Source organism: Ochotona curzoniae, unplaced genomic scaffold, assembly GCF_017591425.1.
Source record: "Ochotona curzoniae isolate NIBS_2020 unplaced genomic scaffold, NIBS_Ocur_1.0 scaffold_4701, whole genome shotgun sequence".
NCBI classification, from domain to species: Eukaryota; Metazoa; Chordata; class Mammalia; order Lagomorpha; family Ochotonidae; genus Ochotona; species Ochotona curzoniae.
The window spans coordinates 68,157,707-68,183,869 of record NW_024467122.1 but is presented as its reverse complement, the minus strand read 5'-3'; the positions used below and the strand labels follow the sequence as shown (position 1 = coordinate 68,183,869).

At 50.9% G+C, this 26,163-nt stretch overlaps 1 protein-coding gene across 2 annotated transcripts in view; it reads left to right on the top strand.

Annotated features, from left to right (window-relative positions):
- DAPK2 (death associated protein kinase 2) overlaps nucleotides 1-26,163 on the top strand; it is a 124,006-nt gene that overhangs the window by 79,234 nt on the left and 18,609 nt on the right. Inside the window, exons 4-8 of one of the 2 annotated variants that reach the window (XM_040968587.1) lie at nucleotides 3,235-3,373; nucleotides 16,631-16,760; nucleotides 21,665-21,713; nucleotides 22,374-22,400; nucleotides 25,429-25,581. In XM_040968587.1, the coding sequence (XP_040824521.1) occupies nucleotides 3,235-3,373; nucleotides 16,631-16,760; nucleotides 21,665-21,713; nucleotides 22,374-22,400; nucleotides 25,429-25,581 (498 nt within the window). The remainder of the gene's footprint in view (nucleotides 1-3,234; nucleotides 3,374-16,630; nucleotides 16,761-21,664; nucleotides 21,714-22,373; nucleotides 22,401-25,428; nucleotides 25,582-26,163) is intronic. The other variant, XM_040968588.1, reaches the window with a different exon arrangement.

The following is a 26,163-nucleotide window of genomic DNA, read 5'->3' as shown; positions in this document are numbered from 1 at the left end:
TGCTTCTTCTAGAACTTATGTCCTTTTCAAATATGAAGAGAATTTATTCCAACTGAGTAGATCCAACATTCTGAACTCACTCGTGCATCAACTCTGAGGCTGAAAGTGCAGTGTCTTGTCTACAGGGTCTCTAAATCACTTTTGGGTCAAAGTCAAGATCGGACTCGTACCAAGGCAGCATGTTCTACAGCTGTGACCCTGTGCCATCTGATGTGGATGCATCTCTAGGGTGCAGTGGTGGCACAGGCAAAGGAGAGAGATGTTCTCATTCTATTTCTTAAAGATTTATTTATTTTTATTGCAAAGCCAGATATACAGAGAGGAGGAGAGATAGAGAGGAAGATCTTCCATCCGATGGTTCACTCCCCAAGCGGCCGCAATGGCTGGAGCTGAGCCATTCCAAAGCCAGGAGCCTGGAGCTTCTTCCAGGTCTCCCACGCGGCTGCAGGGTCCCAAAGCTTTGGGCCATACTCAACTGCTTTCCCAGGCCACAAGCAGGGAGCTGGTTGGGAAGTGGAGCTGCCGGGATTAGAACCAGCACCCATATGGGATTCCGGTGCAAGGCAAGGACCTTAACCACTATGCTATCATGCCGGACCCAGATGTTTCCATTCTAAAAGGGACAACTAGACCAGAAAACAGCAGTGACGGGTCCCATGCCAGTCTAACACTCTGCCCCCTCAGCCCACTGGGACAGCATGTGTTCCTTGCCACTGTGTGGCTCAGTTCCTGTGGCTTTGCTGGGTTAAGACAGCCCCGCCGTGGCTGTCTGTGGATTGGAGTTCCTAGTTGGTGGTTCTCCTGGATGGAATGCAAGTGCAGAAGCTCTGCTGGTCTGGAGACTTGAGGGCAGCCTCACCCCACAGCCCCACTGGGTGCTGTCCTAATGGGTGCTCTTCATGTTGGCTTCTTCCCCAAGGCAGTTCTCTGCGCAGGGCTCCCCAGCTCTCTGGGACATCCTGGTGCAAGCAGCCATGCCTCCACAGTTTTACTTGACACAGAGCACGCCACACCAGGGCATTCTGGGAGTTGCACCTGCAGTGAATGAGGAATGTGGCAACAGGATCTGAGGAGCCGAGTCCATAGAACAGGTGCCTGGGCAGGTGAGGCCCTTCCTTTGATGTTGTTCTAGTTCCTGGACCCTGGTAGCATGTACCTGTGGGAGGAGCAGCAGCTACCTTCAGCCCAGGTCCTTCAAAATGACTTCCTGGGTCATCATTCTGTTGTCTTGGACAATGGGTCCCAGTTTCTGGTGGTGACTCGTTTTCATTGTCCTGCTGACAAGTCCCTCCCTTCCTGAAATCACCTAATTCCCTGGAAATGGTTGATTCATAGCAATCTCCTTATCAAATGATACTTAGCCACACCTTTGATCTCTATCCAACCCATGATCTTATTTTTGCTAAGAGGCTGAGAATTGCTTTCTCTCTCAAAGGCTAGACTCTGTCCCCGTGAGCTCAGAGGGCGGAGTGCTGAGCCAGAGGTTAAGGTTAGTCTCAGGTCTTCACATCCAGACTGGCTTGGGGCTTGTCGCTGCTGTCTCCTTTCCCACCTCTCACTTTTCGAAGGGAATCTTTATCCTACACCTGTCCCACCGTTGTCTCCTGGAAGTACTTCACATTTTACTTCTCTTTGGATGAACATTTTTTGTCCCTTAAGTCATTTTGCTCTTTTTGAATATTACTCCGATCAACAGGAACCAGAAACCAAGCCATTCCTTCAACATCTTCCCTAGAAATTTCCTCTGCCAAATATCCCATTGCATTACTTACCAGGTCCTAACTCCCACAAGACACAGTCCAAGTTCTCTGCTGCTTTCTAACAAAGGTGGCCCTTTCTCCCGCTGTCTACAATGTGTTCCTCATTTCCACCAGAATGGCCTCTGTCACCATATTTTTGCCAATGTTCTATTTATAACCACTTAGGTTTCTCACTAAAAAAAAAAAATTGAAAATCTGGGTCCAGCATTGTGGTACAGTAGGTTAAGCCATTATAGCACCAACAGTCCATTTTAGAGTGCCAGTCTGAGTCTTGGCTGTTCCACTATCAATCCATTTCCCTACTTATGTGCCTGTGCAGGCAGCAGAAAATGACCACCACATGAGAGATCTGGCTTGAGCTCTTGGCTTTGTCCTGGGCAAACCCTGACCATTGCGGTCATTTGGTGAGTGAACTATTAGGTTAGGAAGGTGATTGAGAGAGAGAGAGACTTTTAGTTCAGGCAGGTTTTTTTGTTGTTGTTGTTGTTCTATTTTTATTTTGGATTTTTGAATTTTGTGGTATAATTTTGTATAGACTAGAACTCCTCCCCAAACTTCCACCCTGTCGACAGATTTTCCCCATGTTGCTATAATAGTATAGTCCTTCATAAGGAGTCCTAATTCCTTCAGTCTCTTATTAAAGTGTGCAGAGTTTTATTATCAAGGGAGAGAGCCTGATGGACTGCTCCCTGACAGGAGACAGCCCAAGACTACTTCCACATGGCGGGATGACCACGTGAAGAAAATGGCCACCCAGTATATATAGCACTGGGCTTTTACACATCGTAGGCACGGGGGTTGAAAGAAGTTAGTTGGGCCCAGCGGTGTGGCCTAGTAGCTAAAATCCTCACCTTGAACACACCGGGATCTCATATGGGTACCGGTTCTAATCCCGGCAGCTCCACTTCAAGCAGTTGAGGACGGCCCAAAGCTTTAGGATCCTGCAGCCGCATTCCTGGTTCCTGGCTTCAGATTGGCGCAGCACCAGCCATTGCGGCCACTTGGGGAGTGAATCATTGGATGGAAGATCTTCCTCTCTGTCTCTCCTCCTCTCTTTATATCTGACTTTGTAATAAAAATAAATAAATCCTTAAAAAAAAAAGAAAAAGAAAGAAGTTAGTTGCAGTTCAGGTTACACATGTGTGTGACTGTGTAGCAAGTGACCCACAGGGTACTCATCTCGGGCTGAGACAAGGCCTGAGTGGTTCCAGTAGGGCATTCCAGACATTCCCGAGGAAATAAGGCCCAGGATTATCCATTGTGACCCATCCCTATGGCAAGGAAATAGCAGAGCACCAAGAGGCCCATTCAACCACTGCTGCTGTCTGGATGCATCCCCAAGATGCAGTCAAGGGGGATGCTGCCCTCCCGTGTGCCTGGAGGAGGGCAGATTCAACACGCACCCCCATAGCAGCCTGGCCTCCTGCTGTGCAGAGCTGACTGGGCCTGGTCCTCCCCCACTGATGTCTTGCAGAGTGTCTGGAGGAGAGCTCTTTGATTTCCTGGCCCAGAAGGAGTCGCTGAGTGAGGAGGAGGCCACCAGCTTCATTAAGCAGATCCTGGACGGGGTGCACTACCTGCACACAAAGAAAATTGCTCACTTTGATCTCAAGGTCAGTAAAGGGAAGCGGGGGACCAGAACCAGAGCCTAAGGGAGCCAGGAGAAGCCTGGAGCCCACTTGGCTCTCCTTGTCTTACCCTTGCAAACCCCCTGAGCTCCTGGCAGAGAAGTGATCCCAGGGAGAGTCCTTTGTTGCAACAGGCTTTCTGCACATATAGGCTGCTCCTTGCTTAAGCCAGGGGCACCTGATGTCTTCCCTGGAACAGGTGGGGCGTAATTTTTAAACAAATGGACCAGTAGACTGGAGACTTGGGACCTGACACATTTCATACCCTGGAGTATCTCAGGAGTCACAAACTGAGTCCAGGCTGAGCACAATCAGAAGGGCTAGTTAAAGTCGGAGGGCTGTCCAGAACTCCCCTAAGGCCCAGCCCCTCTTGACCAGAGCTGGCAGCCCAGCTGAGACTCCTGGCTGTCTTCGCTGACTCTGACCCACACTACAGCAGAAAACTGCTTGCCGGGCCACTGATCATTTGCGGTAACTGATAGTTAGGGTCAAGAAAGTTCATTGTGACCACATGGGATGTCATAAAGCAAGAGTGTGGGCAACGATAGAAAGAGCAGTTCCCTTAGTCACTGAGCTCAACCTCAGCCTGAGGAGCCTTTGCAAGACCCGGGATGCACAAAGCCCCCCCGCTTGGGTCTGTGACAAGTTTACATGGAAAGATACATTCACTTTTCTCTCCAGAAATGCCTGTGGTTTTTCAAGCACTGTGCTTGGTGCCTGAGGGTTGCTGTAGGTACAAAATCAACGGTGGTTCTATCTGGGTTTAGTTCCTCTTTCCAAAAGGAAACTTGGTGCAGAAGATAGAAAAGAAAGATTGGCAGCTCTTAGTTTTGTGATGATGGAAGCATGGGGTGGGGAAGCGGGGAGCAGGGAAGCCCCCAAAGAGGGGACATCTAAGTGAGATTGGCTCTCAGGGCTTGCTAGAAGAGGTGGTATAGGAGTTGAATCCTGAACGACCTGCAGGAGTTAGCAGAGGAAGAGAGGACACGCAGCAGTGTGTATGATTACTAAAACGATGCTGCTTTCAGGGGAAGTGCAAGCAGAGAGAAGGTGTCTGGGACAGGTTGCGGACACCAGGGGAGGAAGCTGCGCCAGGGATCTGCTCTAGGCCTGAGAACCACAGGCTGCGAGTGCACAGGGAGGTGAGAGAAGCAGGTGTGGGCATCAGGACACTCCCTCTGGCTGGGAGGATGGACAGAATGGGGCTAGCCTGGAGGCAGGACACTCAGCTGAAAGGCCGGCCTAGGCAGGATGGAGGGCTGGTCAAGGCTCCGATACAGCAGTCAGTTGGAGTGCCAGTTAGTGCCCACATGGGTGTGGAGGTGAAAAGAAGGCAGAACCCATATGGACACCTACCTTCTGGCCTGTGGGTCTGGGTTAGAGTGGGCATGGTGGGCCTCACAGTAGCTGTGCCAGGGTACAAACTCCATGAATATGATGGCATCCTCCCCACACCTCTCACTCTGTCTGGTGGAGCGATTCTGCTGTGTGATTCCTTAGCATGGCCCGTCTCCCATGCACAGGGTCATGACATCCTAGATCTTTTCTAACACAAGATATCTTTTTTAAAATTTTGCTTCTTTTTATTATCATTTTATGGTACGGTTCCATAGGTCCTGGAATTTCCCTTATGCCTTCCCCAATTCCCTCCCCACCTCAGTGAGTCCCTATATCATTACTATAGTATAGTTCTTCATGCACAGTCATATGTCCATCATTGTGGGCATGGACAATGGCAGAGTCCAGCATCCTGTTATCAAGATATCTTGCCAAGTTCTGCCCCAGGAGTCCCAGGGTAAAACCTGCCTAGGTTGCACCCAGTTCTCCCTCCTAGTGATATGATGGGTGCTTGTATTCTCAGGTCTTCCCTGGCTCTAGGGACCAGCCTTGAACGGCCTCCTTGTCTCTGTTGGGGCTGGTAGAGGTAGGGGGAGCTGCTTCATGATACATCTATGATGGCTTGCTGTGGAGAGGGGAGGATTGGCCTGCCCTCAGCTGGATTGGGGGTTGAGCCCCGCTCCAACCTATTCCAGGTTATGTTGGGTCTCTGATGTTTCAGTTTTGATGCTGATCTGCCTGGCAGAGCAGTTGTAAGAGCTTTAGAGACATTTGGTGCTGAATATGGCATGGGTGCTCTAATCATAGCTATTTCCCTTTGCAGAAGGCAGGAACATTCAGCTCTAGGCACGATGAGCTGGGTGTCCATAGCCTAAGGGAACAAGTCCAGCCAGTGTGGTCCTCAATTGGCAGCCAGATGGGAATGGTCGGTGATCTGCACATCTTCCTTGACCTGGAGACAGTGTGAGCGGCAGACAGGAGTTGTCTTCCACTCATGGTCACATGACTGCAGTTTCCTGACTCTCCCAGCTGTGTGTTCCCTGGCCCACTCCCAGCTGGGCAACTTCAGGAAGGGAGAGGGAACCGGAACTTAGAAGAATGACCTCATGGTGAAGGAGACACTTCCTGGAGCCTGAGTGGGGGCAGGTGTGCCCCTGGCTACAACCTCCTGCCAGCTGGAAGAGATCTTGCAGAAGGTCTAGCTGGCACCTTAAAGGAGGCCTCTGTCCTCTGTGCAACCCCCTCTTCACCCATATTCATGATCTGCATAATTGTGGGGCCGGCCTGGGGTGTGACAGTTATACTGCCACCTGCAATGCCTGTGTCCCATATTGGAATGCCTGGGTTTAAATCTCAGCTAATATGCACTCTGTCGGGCAACAGAGATGGCTTAAGCGCTTGAGTTCCTGCCACTCATGTGGGACTTGAATTGGCTTCCAGGCTCCCGGTTGCAGCCTGACCTAGCACCTGCTTTTGGGGGCATTTGAGGAGTGAAATAACACATGGGAGACCTCTTTTAGTCTATCTTTCTTTGCCTTTTAAATCAATTAAAACAAAGTAATTTTTTAAAAAAAGATGATAAACTCTCCATTTCCTTCCTGGCTTTGGTTCTCCTTGAGGGCTCTCTGTACCTCCTCTCCCACCTGTATTCTGTTCCCTTCTCACCCAGTGAGTCAGGTCAGCCATGCTGCCCCTGGGATGTGGCCACTGTGTCATCTCTGCGCCCTTGCCCATAACCTGTTCTCCATTTCCACTTTCTAGCCTGAAAGTGATAGATGCGAGTCAGCTATCTGGCCTGCCTTGGACTATGAACCACCTGTGTGGAGGATATTCTTTAATGACCGCCTCTTAAATCCTTCCCCCAACCCTTGTTGTGATGGAGATACTCAGACTCCTTCACTGTTGGACACTTTCTTAGCCTTGGTGTAGAGCGGTAGAACTGGGCAGGGTCACCAAAGAGGAGCAGTCTTAAGTAAGACAGGTCATGGCTTGCTCTTGCCCAGTAGACTGGGCATTGTACATACGTTAAACATTGTAGGATAAACATTGGCCTGGCCTGCAGGAGTTTCTTGCCCTGACTTCTCCCTGTCTCAGGCTTCAGCCATCCTCCCTCCTACAAAGGGCTGGCCCCAGGGCCACAAGACGCCAGCTCTGTGCTCTGGCCTCTTCCCATCCTGGTTCAGGATGCTGCTGCTGGTCTTCCTCACTTCCGCCCACGGACTTCCTGCTCACCCTCAGAGGCCGTTTCCTCCGGAAAGCCTCAGCCATCCTTACCACTTCCCAACAGCGTAGCTATGACTGGATTTCACCTTTTTGCTTCTGTTGCTCTTTGTACAGACTTCTGCTGCTGCGAACATTTGTCACCACAAATCCCTGTCTGCTGCACATTGTTAATAGAATGGGTGTGTGAATGAGTGAATGAATGAATGAGTGCCTGGGTGGGAGTCCAGTGCATGTGTGATACTCAAGGACTTTTATTTCACCTGGAGATTGAAAATGAGGTGGCAGGCAGATTTCAAGTCACTGATGTAAGCATTTATTGAAGGTCTGTTGTATACCAGAGGGTAGCAGATCAAGCAACAAAGGACATGATTGACTGCCTTCAGGGACTTCCAGGGGGCTTGCAGGGTATGCTGCCTGGAATCAGAGCTCGCCAGTTGTCACCAACAAATACCCACCTTTTTCCCAGCCTGAGCTCCCTGCTGCAGCAGAGTGGGGACTGTCCTGGCGTGTGCTGGGAAGCCACTGCAGGGAGGCCCCAGGATGTAGGTGAGGTGGTGAGGATGGGTGGTGCTGCCCAGTGATTACCTGCATGGAAGCAACACTGAGCTGAGTGCCCCTCAACCGAGTAGCACCCACCTGCAAATCACAAGGAAATGGGGCTCAGTACCTCAGAGGAACTGCATCCGGGTACACAATCCCAGTACAAACCAAGGCCACCTAGAGGGTATTCCATGTGGCTTTGGGTTTATTTTGGACTGGGGCGTTTTCTCCTTTGGCGTGTGTCTGGCTCTCCTTTCTCCAACATTTACCTTTATCTTTGCTCCAGGCTGATCCAACTTGAGAACTAAGAAATGAAAGGGAGGTCTTAAGCCTGATGGGATATTATTGATTTTGTTATGTAAAAAATTGTATTCTTTTTAAAATCATTTATTTTGATTTGAAAGATAGATTTACAGAGAGAGGAGAGAAAAAGAGAAATCTTTCATCCTTTGGTTTACTCCCCAGATGGCCATGATGGCTAGAGCTGAGCTGAGCCAATCCAAAGCCAGGGGCCAGGAGCTTCCTCTGGGCCTCCCATGTGGGTACAGGCCCAAAGACTTGGGCCATCCTCTGCTGCTTTCCCAGGCCATAAGCAGGGAACTGGAACAGAAGTACAGCAGCCTGGACTCAAACTGGTGCCCATATGGAATGCTAACAGCGCAGGTAGAGAATTAGCCTACTATGCCACTATGCTTGCCCCCCACATCTGTTTTCTCGTAGGTAGTAGGTAATATGGCTTTATTTTGCGTACAAAGCAGTTGAGAGTCAGAGAGGCTAAGTAACTTGCCCAGATTCACATGGGTGATGGGACTTGAATTTAGCCAGAGATGAAGCCCTGTCAACAGAGTTGGGAATCACCAGATTTCCTTTCACAAGATGCTAACACTCCAGATTCCTTACTTCTTTAGGTCCTACCTTTGGTAAAAGTAACATGTGTAATTGGTTTTATTTGAAAGGTTGAAGCGAGGAGCATGCCACCCTATCAGTTTCTCCTATCCAGGTAGCAGGGCCCCAGGTACTTGCTGCCTCCCAGGACATGCATGTTAGCTGGAAGCTGGGATCAGAAGCATAGCTAAGATTGCAAACCCAGGTCCGCAATATTGCCTACGGGTGTTCCAAGCAGGGCCTTTACTACTGCACCAAATGCCCTCTTCCTGTAACACTGCTTGTCATCAGCTCCATCCAGCCAACTGATTCTCGGGGAGCACATTCTTTGGTTCTTACCTTGTATAAATGGCTACCCCAGAGTCACAGCTACCGGATGGAGGTAGTTTTCCCTACAATACTGGTAACACTTTTGTTCACATTAACAAGGAGGGCAACAATGACAGCCCATGAACATCTCTCATGCTTTTTTTGCTGGATTGGATTGTGGCTACTAGAAGTATATTTCCTCCATCTTCTCTGTTGTTCACAAGATGTAAGCTACAAACATAACACTCTTCAGTTTAATCTGTGTTAAGCGATCTCCTCCATCACTCTCTTAAGTGTCAAGAAAACAGCAAATCCAGCCCTGATTGATGCTATTTGCTAATACCCAGGGTATAGCTGGGTCTGCCATGGCCCCAACATGACGCCACATGTTGGAGCTGGGCAGAGATGTGCTGGCGCACCTTCTGCAGTATTGACACCTGATGATGCAGCTCCGAAAGGTGACAGTGACAGAAAGAGCACAGAAAACACAGGGTTGTAGTTTTGCAAAAAAAAAAAAAGTGTTTTCAGTATTTATACTTTTTGACACAATGTGTTTCAATTTATATAATGCAATTCTTGCTTATGTGAAAGGCACACACTCACACACACACACACACACACACTTGTAGAGACAGAGATCTCAGAGATCTTCCACTGGTTCACTGCCTCTTCCCACCTCCCCCTCTCCCTCCCACCCCGAGTACCTGCAATAACAGGAGCCAGGACTGGACCAGGGCTGCTCCTTGTTATGAAGAGCAGCTCTGATTCACAACTAGTCCCAGAATTCCTGCACATGGAGTAATTCCTGCAAATCTGCTCCCAGGACCCCTGGCTCTGTGAGGCTCCATGGACAGAAAGCCTCCTGTCCACAGTGTGGCGCTGTCCTCAGGCTGAAATTTGGGGTGGTAGCAGCTGTCATGATGGTGGCAGCCAAAGCTAATGAGCAGTTACTGGAAGCCTGCTGTGCTCCACTTGCCCTGCGTGTATTTAACAGCTCAGATACATTGAGGGGCTGGCACAATGACTCAGCAGGCTAATCCTCCACCTTCAAGTACCAGCATCCCATAGCATGCAGTTTGTGTCCCAGCTGCTCCACTTCCCTGCTTATGGCCTGGAAAAGCACTGGAGGATGGTTCAAATCCTTGGGATCTTGCACCCAAGTAGGAGACCTGGAAGAGGTTCCTAGCTCCTGGCTTCAGATCATCTTAGCTCTGGTCACTGTGACCTTTTCGGGAGTGACCCAGTGGATGGAAGATCTTTCCTCCTTTCTGTAAATCTGCTTTTCCAATGAAAATAAATAGTCAACAACAACAACAGCTCAGACACATGAGAACCCCACAAAGAAGACTCGGGTTATGCCATTGGTACAGAAAGGGGAGGGTATCTCTTCTGAATCCCTAATCCTATTCGTGGTTCTGATTTGCAAATAAGGGGCCGAAGACTGGGAGAAGTTGGTCATGTCCTAAGATCTCACAGCTGGCCTGGGGCAGGAATAGACCTCAGACCCTGGGCTGTGGATGCTAGGACACAAGGGTCCCACTTCCTGGCAGAATTTGCTTTCCAGGACCTGTGCTGGTGATGGAACTTAGACACTCTTGGTGTTTTCCTGGGTTCCCAGACATTCCAGTTGGTGAGGAGCACGGCCTGGTCTCAGGGGTTGGGGGAGTGGGTGGGAGGAGAGTGCTCAGGAGGTCACAAGTCAGGCCCAGGTTCCTTGCTGGCTAGAAGGAGCTCCAGCCATCCTGTCCTCACCCAGCAGTGTCCTGAGTCCAAGGAAGGAGGTGGGACTTATCATGGGACACAGACAAGAGGGCTTGTGCATTGACCAGCCCTGGCATTGAAGGCTGTTGGTCTTGCAATGGTCTTGAAAGTGTCCTTGCCCAAAGGCAGGGCAGTGAAGGTCAGGGCCAGGCCATGACCTTCCCAAGGGGAGGAGGCCTTGAGTGGGTGGCCATAGGCTGTGGTTGAACAAAATGCAAGTGTAGCTGAATTCAGGCTGCTCCCTAATCTGCAGTTGTGGGTTTTCTGGGAAGAACCTGGAGCTAGAGCAGCCAATAGATGTGACTTCCCAGCTGGATTGGAAATGACCACATGGCCAGCAGAGCCTGGGGTGCTCCTAAGGCCTCCCTTCCTCCTCTCCCCAGCATTGTCTAGAGCAGAGGTGGGACACCTTTATTCTGCCAAGAATCATTTGGATATTTATAATATCACTCACTGGACATCCAAAATGATCAACTTCAGAATCAGCCTGCTGAATGGATGGGTTGAATTTTAAGTCGCACCTGTCGTTTCCCAGGCTTTAAATAGCCCATGGATTGAATGTTCCTCATCCTTGGTCTAGAGGAAGGGAGGCAACCACTTGGTCTAGAGCTTGGGAGCTGGTGTCAGCCTGTGCTTGACCCTGAGCTGCTCTCTCCTGCTGTCTGAGTATGGTGGGCCAGCACTCGCCCTCTAGTGCCCTAGGTTTTGTCCTACTGTCTGCCTGACTGGATGCTGGGAGGAACACAGGAGAGCCCACCTTCAGGAGGAGTTCCATGCAGAGAACTTAGCTGTAGCAGGAGCTGCATGTGGTGATGGCAGCACGGCTGGGGGCCTGCAGGGACAAAGAGGGCTGGTCTGGTCTTCAAGTTTTCTCTTCCCTTCCCTCCTTCTTTCTTTCTTTCTTTACTTTTTTTTTTTTTAAGATTTATTTATTTTCATTGTAGGGCCAACAGATTTATGGAGAGAAGGAGAGACAGAGAAAAAGATCTTCCATTTGCTGGTTCACTCCCCAAATGGCCTCAATGACCAGAGCTGAGCCATCCAAAGCCAGGAGCTAGGAGCTTCTTCTGGGTTTCCCATGTGGGTACAGGGTCCCAAGGCTTTGGACCATTCTCTACTGCTTTCCCAGGTCACAAGCAGGGAGCTGGAAGGGAAGTAGAGCAGCTAGGACATGAATTGGTACCCATATGGGATCCTGACATTTGCAAAGTGAGGATTTAACCACTGAGCCATTGCTCCAGGCCCTCAAGTGACACCTTATAGAGGGCTTGTATATGTGTGTGTGGCGGGGAGCAGGGATGCAGGTTGAAGATGAGCAGGCAGAGGATGAAGGGTCTCACTGTGATAGGCAGGGCAACCTGAAGCAAGCCAACCCAGGGAGGACCCCTCTGGTGACCCCCCTTGAGGGACATTTGTTATTATTCCTAACTCAGAGGTGAGAGGCCTGGGGAAGAGGGAAGTTTAAGTAACCCGGCCGGAGTTAGACTGCTGACCAGGATTCAAACCCCGACCCTTGCTGCTCCTAGGATATGCGCAGGTGCAAATGGACTGCTCCTTTGCTTGTTTATCCAGGAGGTAATGACTGAATATCCAGCATGAAGCCAGCCACCTGAGGGAACTGGAGTTAGAAACTGGAGGCTAGGGCCCATGCTTGGCCAGGGCCTGTGCTAAGCCAGGGACTTTGTAAAGTGGCAAGGGTGGTGGGAGGAGGGATGTGTAAGGGGTGAATGCAGTGTTGTTGGCCAGACCCTTGGGTGGGAGGAATTACTGTGTGTGCCAGGGAGACGTGCTTGCAGGAGACTTCACAGGGTTGAAGCAGAAGGAGCTTGTGGGCAGGGGCCTTGCAGGAGAAAACTGCAGCTTGGGGCAGGGGAGTGGCTGGTGGGGCATGGGGTGTGGCAGAGGTGAGCAGAGTTGGCAGGGGAGGAGGATGGCCTTGCCTTTTTGAGACTGGGCAGGAGCCACAGAGGAGGCTTGTGGGTGGGACTGGCTACCTGTGGTTTGGCCTGTACTATGCCAGGAGTGTCTTAGAATCCCAGTGGGGCCTGGCAGCAAGCAGCCTTGTGTCCCACAGCTGCTGTGCACTGTCTGAGGACTTCGGGCATGCTTGATGGGGCTGGCAAAGGCAGGTTCATCTACAGGCACCTTTCTGTCTCCATAGCAGCAGCCTGGGTCATGCCTTTGGTCTATTGAGCTATTCTGCCTTGGCCAGCTGCAGGTGGGCCACACATGGACATCAGCTGGGGAGTCTGTTGGTCAGCTTGGACTCTACTCCCTTGCTCAGGGACACATGAGGAGGACCCTTGCAACCCTTCACTGCCAGTCTGGGTTGGAATGGGGTTGGGGGTGGGGGAGTCTCTAGCTGAAAGCAGGTGGCTTATCAGGGACAGGGTCTGCCTCCAGGGGTGACTAACTCTTCCAGCTGCCTCCTAGAAAGCTTGAGCAGACACAACCACTGCTCTCAGGCTGGCCTCTACCCCTGGAGCAGACCGTCTGAATCCTTAGAACAGCCTATACCTTGGTAAATGTCATTCCCATTTTATTAATAGGAAAACTCCAATAGATCCTACAACTTTGCCAGGCTTTGTATACTGTAAGTGGCAGAGCTGGAATTTGAACTCAGACCTGCCTGACTCCAGACCCATGTCTTTTTTAAAAATATCCATTATTTGAAAGGCAGATTTCAAATATCCATTATTTGAAAGGCAGATTTACAGAGAAAGGAGGAGAGACAGAGAGAGAGAGGAATCTTCAGTCTGCTGGTTTGCTTTTTCAGTGGTTTCAACAACTGGAGCTGGACCAGTCAGAAGCCAGGAGCTTCTGGGTCTCCCATGTAGGTGCAGGGTTCAGGCACTGAGCCTTCTGCTGCTGCTTTCCTAGGTGCATTAGTAGGGGGCCGGATTGGAGGTGGAGCAGCTGAACAGGTGGTGGCTTTACTTACTATGCCACAGCACTGGCCCTGGCCATTGTTTTTTGTACTTGGGGCTGCTTTATCCTGCCCAGGCTCCTGGGTATGTGGTGCTAGGCATGTGGGGCTCATGTCTTCCCCCTCTCACCACAGACGACTGGCTGCCGAATGGCACTAGGGTAGGCGCCTGCTGTCAGATACAGAGCACAGAGGGGCTCACAGGCCTCTCCTATGGGTGCCTGCCAAGCAGGCTGAGCTGATGGATCTGTTTGGACAGGCAGGGGCTGTTGCGCCCACGGGGACAGCTCCATAGACACTGGGCTGGGCAGCACCTTCTGCAATGCGATCTCTTCCTCCAGCCGTGCTTTCAAAGTGATGTCAGGGGTGTGGGTGAGGTGTTTTGTGCAAGCCAGTCTCGCTGGGGAGTGTGGTAGAAGCGGGGGCAGAGGGACAGGAGCATGCTACCCTTGAGGGCATCTGGCCAAGGCCCAGCACAAACAGCTTGTCCTTCCTTTTTCCTTCCTGACCCCAGGCTGGCCTAGCCTTTGCATGTCCTGCCTCAGGGCAGTGGAGAATTGCCCCACTAGTGTGGGAGGTGGTGCCACCTTGGAATTACTGAGCCTCAAGCTTCAAGGAGCCTTGGGTGGCATCCAGTGCTTAGCTCAGTGCTGGAGGAGGGGAGGAGTAGAGCCTAGGAGACAGGAAGTGACTTTGCTTAAGTTCACACACCCTTGGGGGTGTTGCAATTTCCCCATCTTCAAGGGGAAGCAGAGATGCTTAGCCCAAGCCTTGGGGGACCACCACTTTGCTGGCCTCCTGCAGCCTGTCTGATGCTCCCTGCTTGCCAACCTCACATGTAAGGTGTTGTGCTCTCTGGCGCCCCTAGTGGCAGTGGTGAATTTTCTGTTAATTTTCACAAATTTTCCCCAAGTACAGCATCCAAGGCACCAAGGAGGAACCTTGAACTTCCTAGGGGCAAAAGGCCAGTAGCAGCTAGCAAAGTGGCTCACAGATGAGAAACAAGCTCCAGTTTAGGGTGGCCAGCATGCTTGTTAGCATTGAGGGGAGGCAAGGAAAAAGTGAGGGAGCTGAAAGGGGACAGGGCTGTGGGAGAACAGGCTATGTGAGGATGGTGAAGGTTGGAAAGGTTTTCCTGGCTTAAAGAATGGCCTGAGTGAAGGTTGGAGATGAGATGGTGCCTTGGGGGATGGCAATGCCCACCCTGGGAGGCATGGGGCAGGTGCAAGCAAGCAGTGAGTGGTAAGTCTGGAAAGATAGCAGCAGGTAGCCTGGGACAGCAGGTGCAGAGGGACTATAACAATGCCTCAACTATCAGGAAAGCTGGGCTTTCCCTGGTGTTCAGTGGGAACAGCCAGGGTGTTTAACCAGGCTAAGGTGGTCAGTGAGAAAACAGCCAACAGAACCGGTGGACAAGGGAAAGGTAGCAGAAGTCATCATCAGGAGGGAATTCAGACCCGCATGAAGGGGCAGGTTCACTCCTGGTGGAGATAGGTAGATAAGAGCCACAGAGCCGAGAAGGAAAATCTTCAAGGACAGGTGGGTTAAGCCCACCTGGAATCTCTGGGCAGAGACCAAGCAGAAGGTGTGCAGATGGAGCCAAGAGCGTGAGCAGAAGTGTGAGGGGGAAGTTGTTCAGCATGCTCACAGGCACCAGTCCTTGGTTTCCTTGAACAGGAGTGATTAAGAGCTGCCTGGAGAGACCATTTACATTCCACATTCCACACAGTTCACCCAGTTATGCAAACACCACTACAACCATCCATAGAACGATCTTGGAATCAACTTGAGCCCATTTCCACCAAGTATCCACTGCAATCACTCCCCACATCCCCAGTCTTGGGCCACTCCTAACCCAGTCTGAATTTCTATAGGCCAGCCTGTTCTAAATGGAATCATGTAACATGTGGTTTTTTTTACTGGCTCAACACGATGTTTTCAAGATTCATTAATGTTATCGCATTGTCTGAGTCATTCTTTGGTTCCTATAATGAAATATCTGAGGCAGGCTACCTTTATAAGGAGAAAAGGGTTAATGTTAGCTCATAGTTCCAGAAGCTGAAGTCCAAGATCCAGTGGTCCCTGTTGGGTTGACCCCTAGGTTCTTACTGTTCTTGCTGGTGGATTTGCAAGGTGGTACAAGAGCAAGACATGGCCAGAGGTTGGAAGCAAGCATGTCTGAATCACTGTGGTCTTGTACAAAGCCACCAGGATTTAGTCACGGGGCCTGTAAGCTCCCTAACTTATTAACTGTCTACTCTCTTCATACTGTTAACTTAAGATTAAGGTTTAAGGTCCTAACCAAATGTCAGGGGCCAAACCAGTAGCAATCATGTGAATACTTCATGCCTTCTGTCTTTTGTCTACACTGAATGCTAAGCCCATATGAAGATCATGATGTGCCGCCTGGGTCTCTCCTGTTTCATGGAGCCATTCTGCAGTCAACAGCCCCATCGGCTGTGAGCATCTGGGTCCTGTGTATTCAGGACAATGCATTTTGAATGGAGTCCAGATGAAGCCAGGGCACTTGCTCACCCACCATGTGGTCTCAGAGAGTGGGAGTGGGAGAGAGGTGAAGCGTATGTAGCATCCTGGTCTAGCCATTCTTAGGACCCAGCATTTGTGAGAGCTAAAGCAGGGCTGCCCTCAACAGCTCCAGTTCTTAGCAGCTGCCTACCAGAAGGAAAGGTTCTGTTTCCGCCCTATTGTTCCTAGAGATCAGCTCTGTTTGTTCCTGAGTTCCCCTGAGGGCCAGGAGCCATTAAACTGAGCATAGAGAAGCTTGAGCTGCCCAGCAAGCCCAGAGAGGAGGGGAAGAAGCTTGCTGATCCAGAGAAAAAAAGGAGGCCCAGAAAAGACCCAGTTGAATGAGCAGGGCTGAGCCAGGATGTCCTTGTCCTATCAAGCCGTGGCAGAGGTGGGAGCTGTGCTTGCAGGAAATGTTGCTAGGGTCTCATGGGCTCCATTAGACAGATGGGGATATCAAGGCATGCCATTAAAGGGTTCCCCCGTTTAGAGCCAGAGCCAACATGAGCCAAGATGAAAGCTGCAGGCTCTAGCAGCAGGTCTAGCAAGACCCTGCCTGGCACTTGAACTCAGGCCTGTTTCTGAGTTCACAGAAGACCGCGGACACGAAAGCAAGAGTTTGTGCTGTTTTCATATCCGAAAAAAGAACACCAACCCCGAAGTGGAAACACAGCAGAGCAGAGCTGTAATTACCGTCTTTTCTCCCTTCCTTTGTTTTTGTTTTTGTTCTCCAGCCAGAAAACATTATGTTGTTAGACAAGAATATCCCCATTCCACACATCAAGCTGATCGACTTTGGCCTGGCCCATGAAATAGAAGACGGAGTGGAATTCAAGAACATTTTCGGGACGCCGGAATTTGTTGGTGAGTTTTAGGCCTGTTCGACTCCTTGTTGAGAATTTGGTGATGATAAGTGTTGAAAAACCAGGCGCAAACCCTGTGGTCAGGGCTGGACCCTCTGCACCTATCAAGAAGGGAAGCAAGTGTCTCTTTTTGGATTAATTTTTCATTTTATTTTAGCACTTCTTACAACAGTGAAGGGGTTGCAGACCCATGTAGGGTTCCGATTAGGGTGGAGAGGGTTGGGATGTTGGTGGGGGGAAGGTGGGTAAGATAAGGTTTCAGCTTCCCTCCTGTATCCGTGGGGGCAGGATGGGGGAAGGGTTGGAAGTACACAGCTCCTTGATATCACACAGCATCAGCACCCAGGGACAGAGATGGTCATTTGATGTTGCCTTTGAGGCCTTGATATGGGGTGTTACCTGAGTGGTCTTGATTATTCTGAATTGTCAGATTTGTTATACCAGAGGGAAGGGATTCTTTCTAAGGCCTATTGGCTCTCCTTGTCTACCTCAGTGTGCCCACAGACCCTTAGGTGCCTGTTGTAGAGCCTGGCCTGGAATGTCGTTTTTGTCTTTGAAGAGGTACTTGAAGTCCTCTGTTAACTTAGGTGAGCTGGCTGGCTTGTGTTTTGTGTGAGTCTGGGTATGCTCTCCATTGTTGTATCAACGGTCAGCAACTGAGGTGACACCCAGGTCTGCAACATGTGCTCTGGGGTTGCACCATGTATCCTTGTGATTTTCCCTGTGGTCAAGGATCAAGCACAGCAATGTAGTTGGGGAACCCCTTAAGAAACCTCACCTGAGGGGTCCTCAGATTATCCTCTAGTGCATGCCAGTGGGTGCAGGATTGGACCAGTGGGTGCAGCTGCCTAGCCAGTCCCCTAGTCCGGGCTCTCACTCAATCCAGTGAGTGTTGCGGCCTAGCCCAGATCAGCCTGCCCCTAGGTGGATGCTCTAGCCCAGCCAGGGCTATTGAAAAACCCCTTCATGGCCCACCACAAGGACTAATTTTCACATATGTGTGAAGGGGGCCTAATCCAACTCAGTGCAACCCAGCCCCAGTTCTTGAGTGCACTGTTGGGTACTGCACCTTAGTCAGAGCAACCTCCAGAAACTCCTACTATGCCTACCTCCCAGCCTTGACACTCATCAGTGGTTACTGTGGTTGCTACCACCTGGCCCGGCCCTGCCTGGCTGTATCCCTGGCTTTCCTATGCTCTGATGGGTACTGCAGCCTACCGGAAAGAACCCCCAAAGAACACCTACCAGACCCAGCCCCAAACATAAGCACTGGCAGGTACTGTGACCTAGCCTGGCCCAGCTCTTATGCAGATGGGTGAGTGCTTTAGCCTTACCCAGGAACACCTGCAGATTTCCCCTTTTGATTCATCTCATCTTAACTCCCTCAATTACCTGTGAGTACAGTGGCCTGGTCTATGGAAGTTCCCAGAAATAATTTTATGCATATCAAAGAAGCCCTCAGTGGGCCCACATCTGACCTATCCCCTGTTCCTTGGCCCCTTACAATGCATGCACCCCCTCTAGGAATGCATGGCAGTGGGATGGACCTGGCCAGTGTGCCCCTGGGGTGGTACCGTGAACACTTTACCTCTCTCCCTCCAGATCTTGAAAATAAAGTGTAATAGAAAACTATGCTGGCACATTGGTATAGTTAACACAGAGTTGGCATTAACCAGGCCCAGAATGCCAACCAGTTGTTGGCTGCTTTTCTCCCAGTAATGTAATACTTGCCTGGGTATGAGGCAATCTAGGCAGTTGCCTACAGTTGGACGGAAATGGCTCTTTAAAAAATATTTTTGTACGTATGTATACATGTATGCATTTGAAAGGCAGAGTTAAAGGCAGAGACAAAAATGTCTTCTATCTGCTGGTTCACTTCCAAATTACTGCAGTGACTGGGGCTGGGTCAGGCTAAAGCCAAGAGCCTGGAACTTCATCCAGGTCTCCCATGTGGGTTGGCAGGGGTCCAAGCACTTGGACCATCCTCTGCTTCTTTTCTAGCCCACTAGCAGGGAGCTGGATCAGAAGCAGAGCAGCCAGGAGGACTTGAACTGTGGATCTAAATAGGATGTCAGTGCTGTAGGTGATGGCAACTTAACCCACAGCACCATAGTGATGGCCTGAGGAGCTGTCCGTGTGCAGGCTCTGAGCCCCAAGCAGGGCAGACATGGCCAAGTGGAGCCAGCACCTCTTCCCAAAGCTGGCCCTAGCATCTGCCCTTAGCAGAGTTTAGTGTGAAGATTTGAACTCACCCTATCCCCGTACAATCACACAAACCCACCCTTCTCTGAACGAGCTTGATTTCTTGCACAGAAACAGGAAATCATCTGCTGCTGCCGGATCTGCCCACCTGCCTTTCCTGGGTGCCTAGCTGTTGTTTCCCTAGGTGCTTGGTTCCCACAGGGCCTGGCTGCTCCCTCCAGGTCTTTCACCCTAAACTCAAGTCCCCATCCACCTGTCCTGCACCCTAGAAGCTTTTCACTGATGCTCATGACTAAGGTTGGGATGTTGAGGAAATGGTCCTCCAGAGGGGAGAGGACCGAGAGCCCTGATGGATTTGCAGGTTGTGCTAGCTCTGCAGTCACTGTGGACTGTGCTACCCCAACCCTACACACCCTCGAGCATGGAGCTCTGGTCATAGGCCAGGCATCATGCCTTGTGCTCTATAGACACAACTGATAATACTCAACGAGGAGCTGGCACCGTGGTGCAGTGCATTCAACTACTGCCTGCAATGCTGGTATCCCACATCAGAGCACCGGTTCAAATCCTGTATCCTTCACTCCCAATTCACCTCCCTCGGTAGTTGATGGTATAAGTAGTTAGTCCCTGCCACCCACATGGGAGACCCAGATGGAGTTCCGGTCTCCTGGTTTGATCTAGCCTAGCCCTGGCTACCATGACCATTTGGGGAATGAATCAACAGATGGGAATTTTCCTTCACCTCCCTCCCATCTTCCCTCCCAAATAGCTTTTTTTTTTTGAATGTACATGTTGAAATAAATCTAATGCTTTAAAAAAGAAAAAAATATTTGCAGACACATAGAATGAAAAGCTAACTTGATTGTATGGTGCAGAAAATTTTCAAATTTGCACATAGGTTTTTCACAATATGCATTTTCCATTAACTACTTTTAAAATTTGTTTTTTGAAAAACGAAGTGTCTATCCACTGTTCCCTTCCCAAAGGCCCACAGTGACAGCTAGGCTGGAGCCAGGAACCAAGAACTCTAGGCTTCCAACATGTGTGGCAGGGACCCAAGTGCTTGAGCACTTGCTGCCTCCCATTAGTAGGAAGCTGGAATCAGGTCAGAGCCCATGCCTCCCAGTGTGGGATGTGGGTTTCTAACATTAGGCCAAACACCTGTTGCAGGTGCTGTGGTTTCAATATCATCCTAGATAAGTGGTTGTGGGCTTTCTCACTCCCCACTCCCATGAAGGGTTGAATAGGTCTGTTTGTTCCTCCTCTCCAGCTACCACCCTTTCTCTCTCACCTCCAGTTGTTCACCCCTGCTGGAATCTCCACCTCCTGTTGTTAGGCCTGGAAATGCTGCAGTGCCTTAATGTTTTAGCACTCACTCCGCAGGGCGTCTCTGCGCAGCAATGACTGGTCCTTTTCTCTCCCTAGCCATGCCCCTCTCCTGGCCTCCTCTCCTCCCCTGGTCACCGCATCATTAACCCAGCTCCTATTTCCATCTGGCCAGTCCCTTACAGCCAGCTGCCCAGGACACCTCATTGTCATCATATTAGTGGTCTGCAGCACCATCCCCTCACCCCTCTGAGGGGAGGCAGCCTCCAAGGCAGGTGGATGACCCTCTCTGCCTGCTTTTTTTCCCTCTCAGTCTGGCTTCAGAGCAGCACTCATCAGCCCCATTTCTCTTTCTTACACCTGCCTCTTGGGTATCCTAGTGGACTTTTCCTCTCTTCTCTGTCAAAGCATGCAAATGGAAGGCTTCTTTCTACCAGGACAGCAGGTAGTTCCTGTCCTGGCTCTCCCAGAAGCACTCACCAAATGTCTGAGACTGGGGATTCTGTTCACAAATAGAGCATTACTATTTAAAGTTCTAGAGGCTCGCAAGTCCAAGATCAATGTGCCAATGGATGGTCTGGTGTCTGGTGAGAGTCTATCCTCTGCTTTATACAGAGATGGTGACTGCTTGCTGAGTCCTCGCATGGCTAGGCAAGGTCTGGGCTTTCTTGGAACTCTCTTGTAGGAAATCCCCTTCTGTGTGGGGTCATGTTGTTGAGCTGTAACCTGTAATGCCACTATCCCCTCTGGGTGCCTGTTCAGTTCCTGCTTATTCCACTTCCAATCCAGCTCCCTGATAATGCACCTGACAAAGCAGAGGAAGATGACCCAAGTACGTTAACACCTGCCTCTCATGTGGGAGACCTGATGGAGTTCAGGCTACTGGCTTCATCCCAGTTCAGCCCAGCCATTGACCATTGGAGAATGAACCAGCATATGGAAGATATTCTTTCTCTCTCTCTCTCTCTATATATATATATATGTGTGTGTGTGTGTGTATGTGTGTATATATATGTATGTATATATGTCTTTCTCTTCAATCCCATCTACCTGCATCTCTGCCTTTCAAATAAATTTTAAAATATCTATAACAAAAAAGAGCAATTCCCTCACTGAGGATTCTGTCCTCATGACATAATCACCTCTAGGCTGTTGCCCATAATATAGTTACATTAGGAATTAGGGTTTACCCCAAGAACATGGCAGATGGGAAGCACCAATGTTCAGGTCCAGGGAAGCCCTTTCTGCAGGATTCTTGGGTCCTCACTGGGGACTCAATATGAAGACATTTGCCACCAAAGACTCCTACATTTCTATAGCTGTTCACTCTCTTAAACCCTTCTTAAGTTTCTCACATTACTTTTTTTTTTTTTTTAGCTCCAGAAATTGTGAACTATGAACCTCTTGGCCTGGAAGCTGACATGTGGTGAGTCCAACTGGCTTCCTGCATGCCTAGGACTCCTGGCAAGGGCAGGGGGCCTTGGACCCTGCCTGAGGTGACAGCCCCGGACAGTGAATGTTTCACTCCCCATAAGCACCTGTCAGAGCCTCTGCTTGCTTCAGCTGTACTGGGCCTATATCTGGGTATACCTGTAGGCGGAGAGGTTCAGAGGGGGCCAAGTCAACAGTGAGGGGTAGGGCAGGGAGAGGCAGGGCCTGCCCCAGCTAGGAGAAGGAGCAGTTACGACGGTTCAGTCCATCAGCCTGGAGAGCCTGGTACATTCTGAACACTGTATGGCTTGGGGATGCCGCAGTAATTGAGTCTGCTGCTGTGGGAATCCTTCCATCTGGCCAAGTGCCTTCATCAGCGGTGTTCAGATGTCCAGCCATGCATGGGTCAGTTGGCAAGGTGCTTGTCACTGTCCTCATCTTCCAAGGAGAAAGAGGTTTATAGCCTGTGAGTGTAGGAATCTGCTCTTGAACTTGGCTCCAAATGCATCCCAAGCTGCCACTGAATGGTAGGGTGGAGAGGGGTGTGGGCCTCTGTCCCTCCTGAGACCCACATGGGGTGTCATCCTTGGCTGATCTGGAGTGGGGTGGGGGCGGGGGTCAAAGGGGCCTGATCTGACCGCTGTTTGTTCCGCAGGAGCATCGGCGTCATCACCTACATCCTGTGAGTGTTGCTGATCCTCGTGCCATACCCCTGCTTAGCTCTGTGGGAACCAGGAGGCACAAGGGCGGGCCAAGCAGATGGACACTTGCCCAAAGCTGGATGTATCCAGCCCACAGTGCAAGCCTGAGGAAGAGCTCCCCGAGCTGTATCTCACATGTCTGTCCCTGTGGTTGGGATGGACCAATAGTCCTGGAGAGCAGCCCCCAGCTTTCACACAGGGACCACGCCCTGCCCAGCCTCCCACACTTGGTATGAGCTTTCAGGCAGCAGCCTCAGATAGCCCCAAGGCTGCCACGCCCACTGGATCCTGCCTTCTCTTCCTCATTCCATTCCGCTCCCCCACTCGCTCACATGCGTTTACCTTCCTTTCTTTCCTGTCCCTGAGTGTTTGGTTGTTGCAGCAAAGATTGCCTGCCCAGGTCCTTGGTGTCCTGGCAGTGACTGAGGCTGGAATCTGAGGCCAGCTGTCCTTTTCCACCTCTGTGGCCTTGGGTACATTCTTAACTTCTGGACCTGCTTTTGACCATCAGAAAAATGAGCACAGACCTCCCTCCAGGGCCATGGTGAGGAGCCCAGAGAAGCCACACAGGCACATTTCCTAGCCCCAGCTCCAGTACCTCCGACCATTAGTAGGAGACCATCCGGTACTTCCCTCCCAGCACTTGCGGGAAGTGCCATTTTTCTGGCATACTGGGGTAGGGGTTGGCCTGCAGACAGCAGAACCCGGTGGCCACTGCTCCCCCTACAACAGCTGAGAGCCGATTCCCACCTCACTGCCACCTCTTACAATCTGGCCCTGATGCCGTGCCTGCCCCCGAGGTGTGGCTGAGGCTCTACGCCCAGAGCTTCTAGTGCTCGCCAGGCCCCAGGCACTGCCTGTCTCTGAAGTCCTGATTTCCAGGAGGGGGCATGCCTTCCAAATCTTTTATTAATACCCGCACCCGACTCTGACTTTGGTGTTTACAAACCTTGATTTTTGGGGACCTATGGTCTTCAGATTGAACTGTTGAGGAATTCCAGCACATAGGGTACATGGTCTTCGTGTGGCTCCTTTGAACTCAGCCTGCTCACTGGAGGGCATTATGCCACAGACTGACATGAGGAGAACTTTCCCTGCAGGCTAGAGGCTTCCTGTCTCAGAGAGATGCCACATGGCTCACCCTCCCCACTCGCATTCATCCAGAGCATGATATTGACAGGTGCCTGGCGCTGGGCCACTGCCTTCTCGCCACAGCATCACTCAGCCGAGAGCCTTGCACCATGAGCCAAAGCAGGTGTGCTAGCTCACGACTCTTCATCTTGTAAAGCTGCCGGGGCCCTCTGGTGGCTCGAGACTTCACCTCGTGCGCCTCCTCTCCCAAAGACCCCACCTCCAGGTACCATTAGAGCACAGATTTGAAAGTTCAGTCTCCAACATGTAAACCATCCAACCATCACAGGCTCTGAAGAGCTGTGGGTTTGCTAGGTGCTGCCAAAGGTTGAGGAAGAGAAAACAGGAGAGACAGAGAACTGGACTGTCGGGAATGAAAGTTTTCCCACAGTTAAGGGGTAAGGTAGATGATGTGTGGGCTGAGAAAATGCGATAAAAGGCACAGAGAACAGGTGTAGCGTGACTGCAATATCCTGAGCATGAGCTGGGGACCAACTTCCGGGGCCTGGCCTAAGTCTAAATGTGATCTGATAGAACGTACAGGGTCATAGAAAGTTCTTTTGATTCTAAACATGACGATGATCATAGCCATTGATTCCGTAGCCTTTAATATGAGCTAGAATCACATAAGGCACTTGATATACCTTTGTTCTTCACAACTGTTATGTGGGGGGGGGGAAGTATTTTTCTACTTTACAGATGGGAAAACCACAGCCCAGAGAGGTTGAGTAATTTGCCCAGGGTTACACAGCTAAGAGTGGCAAAACTGGGATTCAGGTCCAGGATTAAAATCTCACAATCTAAATATCAAAATAGTGACCATTAGGACTCAGGACTAGGGATGACACATTATAGGATTTAGCCAATGGAGCCAGTGGGCGTTTTGGCCAAGTTAGATGTGGCCAGGTGGTAGGAGGAAGAAGCCAAGGTGCCAACCATGTTTCTAGCTGGAGTACGTTTGTGAAATCAAGTCATGAATCCAGCCAGGGAGCACAAAGAAGGGACGCGGGCACAGAGAGGCCAGGGAGAGGCAGCCCAGGGTTAGTTGGAGTGCAAGCCAGGGGTGGCGTTCCATGGGACACGTCCTTGATCATGGTGGGTGCTGGGAGCCCATCTGCATGTATGTCCCCCAGGCTGTTGCTGGAAGTTCCTCCCCACTTCTCCTCTCTTCCCTGGCAGCTGCCTCCTTCCTCAAAACACCAGAAACGCAAATGCCAGCTCTTCCACAGAGCTGTCCTGGCCCCTTCCCTGGGATTCCCCTGCCGCTCCGGCCTTTATCTGACTTCCTGTCTGTTTTCCCAGATGCTATGAAAATCTGTTTCTTGGCATCCCTTGAAGACAGAATTTTTTCCTTTTTAAAGTCTTATTCACTTGAAAGGCAGAGTGAAAGAGGACACACACACACACATAGAATGAGAGATCTTCCATTCACTGATTGACTCCCGAAATGCCTCGCAGCAGCCAGGTCTGGGCCAGGACAGAGCCAGGAGTCAGGAGCCAGGGGCTCCATATGGGTCTCCCACAAGGGTGGCAGGGCCATCCTTTGCTGCTTTCCCAAGTGCATTAGCAAGGAACTGGCTTGGAAGTAGAGCAGCTGGGACTCAAACTGGTATTCTGATATGGCACACTGATGTTGCAGTCATCAGCTTAATGCACTGTGCCACAACCCTGGCCTCAAAGACAGTTTTTGCTCTATCAAATCCTTAACAGGAGCTCTGTAGAAATGTTCTGAATTGGGCATGGTTAGAAAGGCTGCTGGTTGGATATCTAGTGAGGCCCAGTCCCTTCCCCTGCCAGCAGGACCGATCAGGATGCCCCAAGCCCATCACTCGCATCCCACGTGTTCCCATTATCATACTGTTCCCTCTGTGTGCACAGCCTGAGTGGAGCCTCCCCCTTCCTGGGTGATACAAAGCAGGAGACACTGTCAAACATCACGGCCGTGAGCTACGACTTCGACGAGGAATTCTTCAGCCAGACCAGCGAGCTGGCCAAGGACTTCATTCGGAAGCTTCTGGTGAAAGAGACCCGGTAGGGAGACAGAGAGAGGCGTTGGGTTCTTGGGGCATGTCCCTCTTCTGTCATCTCTCTCAAGACTGTGTCAGCCCGCCCTTGCTTTGCTGCACCTGTTACTTAAATGGGTCAGGTGCACAGACAGGTGGGGGCTGGCTGAGACCGGTCGCTCAGCTGTCTGCTGGAGTCTTCCTGCAAGTGATTGTGTGTTTGCGTGTGTGTGCACGTGCATGTACCCATGCGCAAGGACTTGGAAGTCAGCCTGGGTTTCTTATGAGCTCATGGCTTTGTGCAGCTGGTCCCACAGCACCTGGAACTCAGATTTGGAGAGACAAAATGGCAGGACTTCTAAGCCACTTGAGGCAGGCTCAACCCAGAGTGCAGAGTCGACCTGCAAACTCTGTGCCTCCTGCAAGCACCTGGGGGAGCTCCACAGCCATGGAGTCAAGGAGAGTCACATGACTGGGTGCTGGGTATCCAGTAGGGCCCAGCTGGTATGCAGAAAAGGACCACAAACCTTGCAGCCATGTCCTCCTGGTCCCACAGCCTGCAGACAGTGAGCCAGGGTGGAGTCTGCAGCTGAGCAGGGACTCTGCCCTC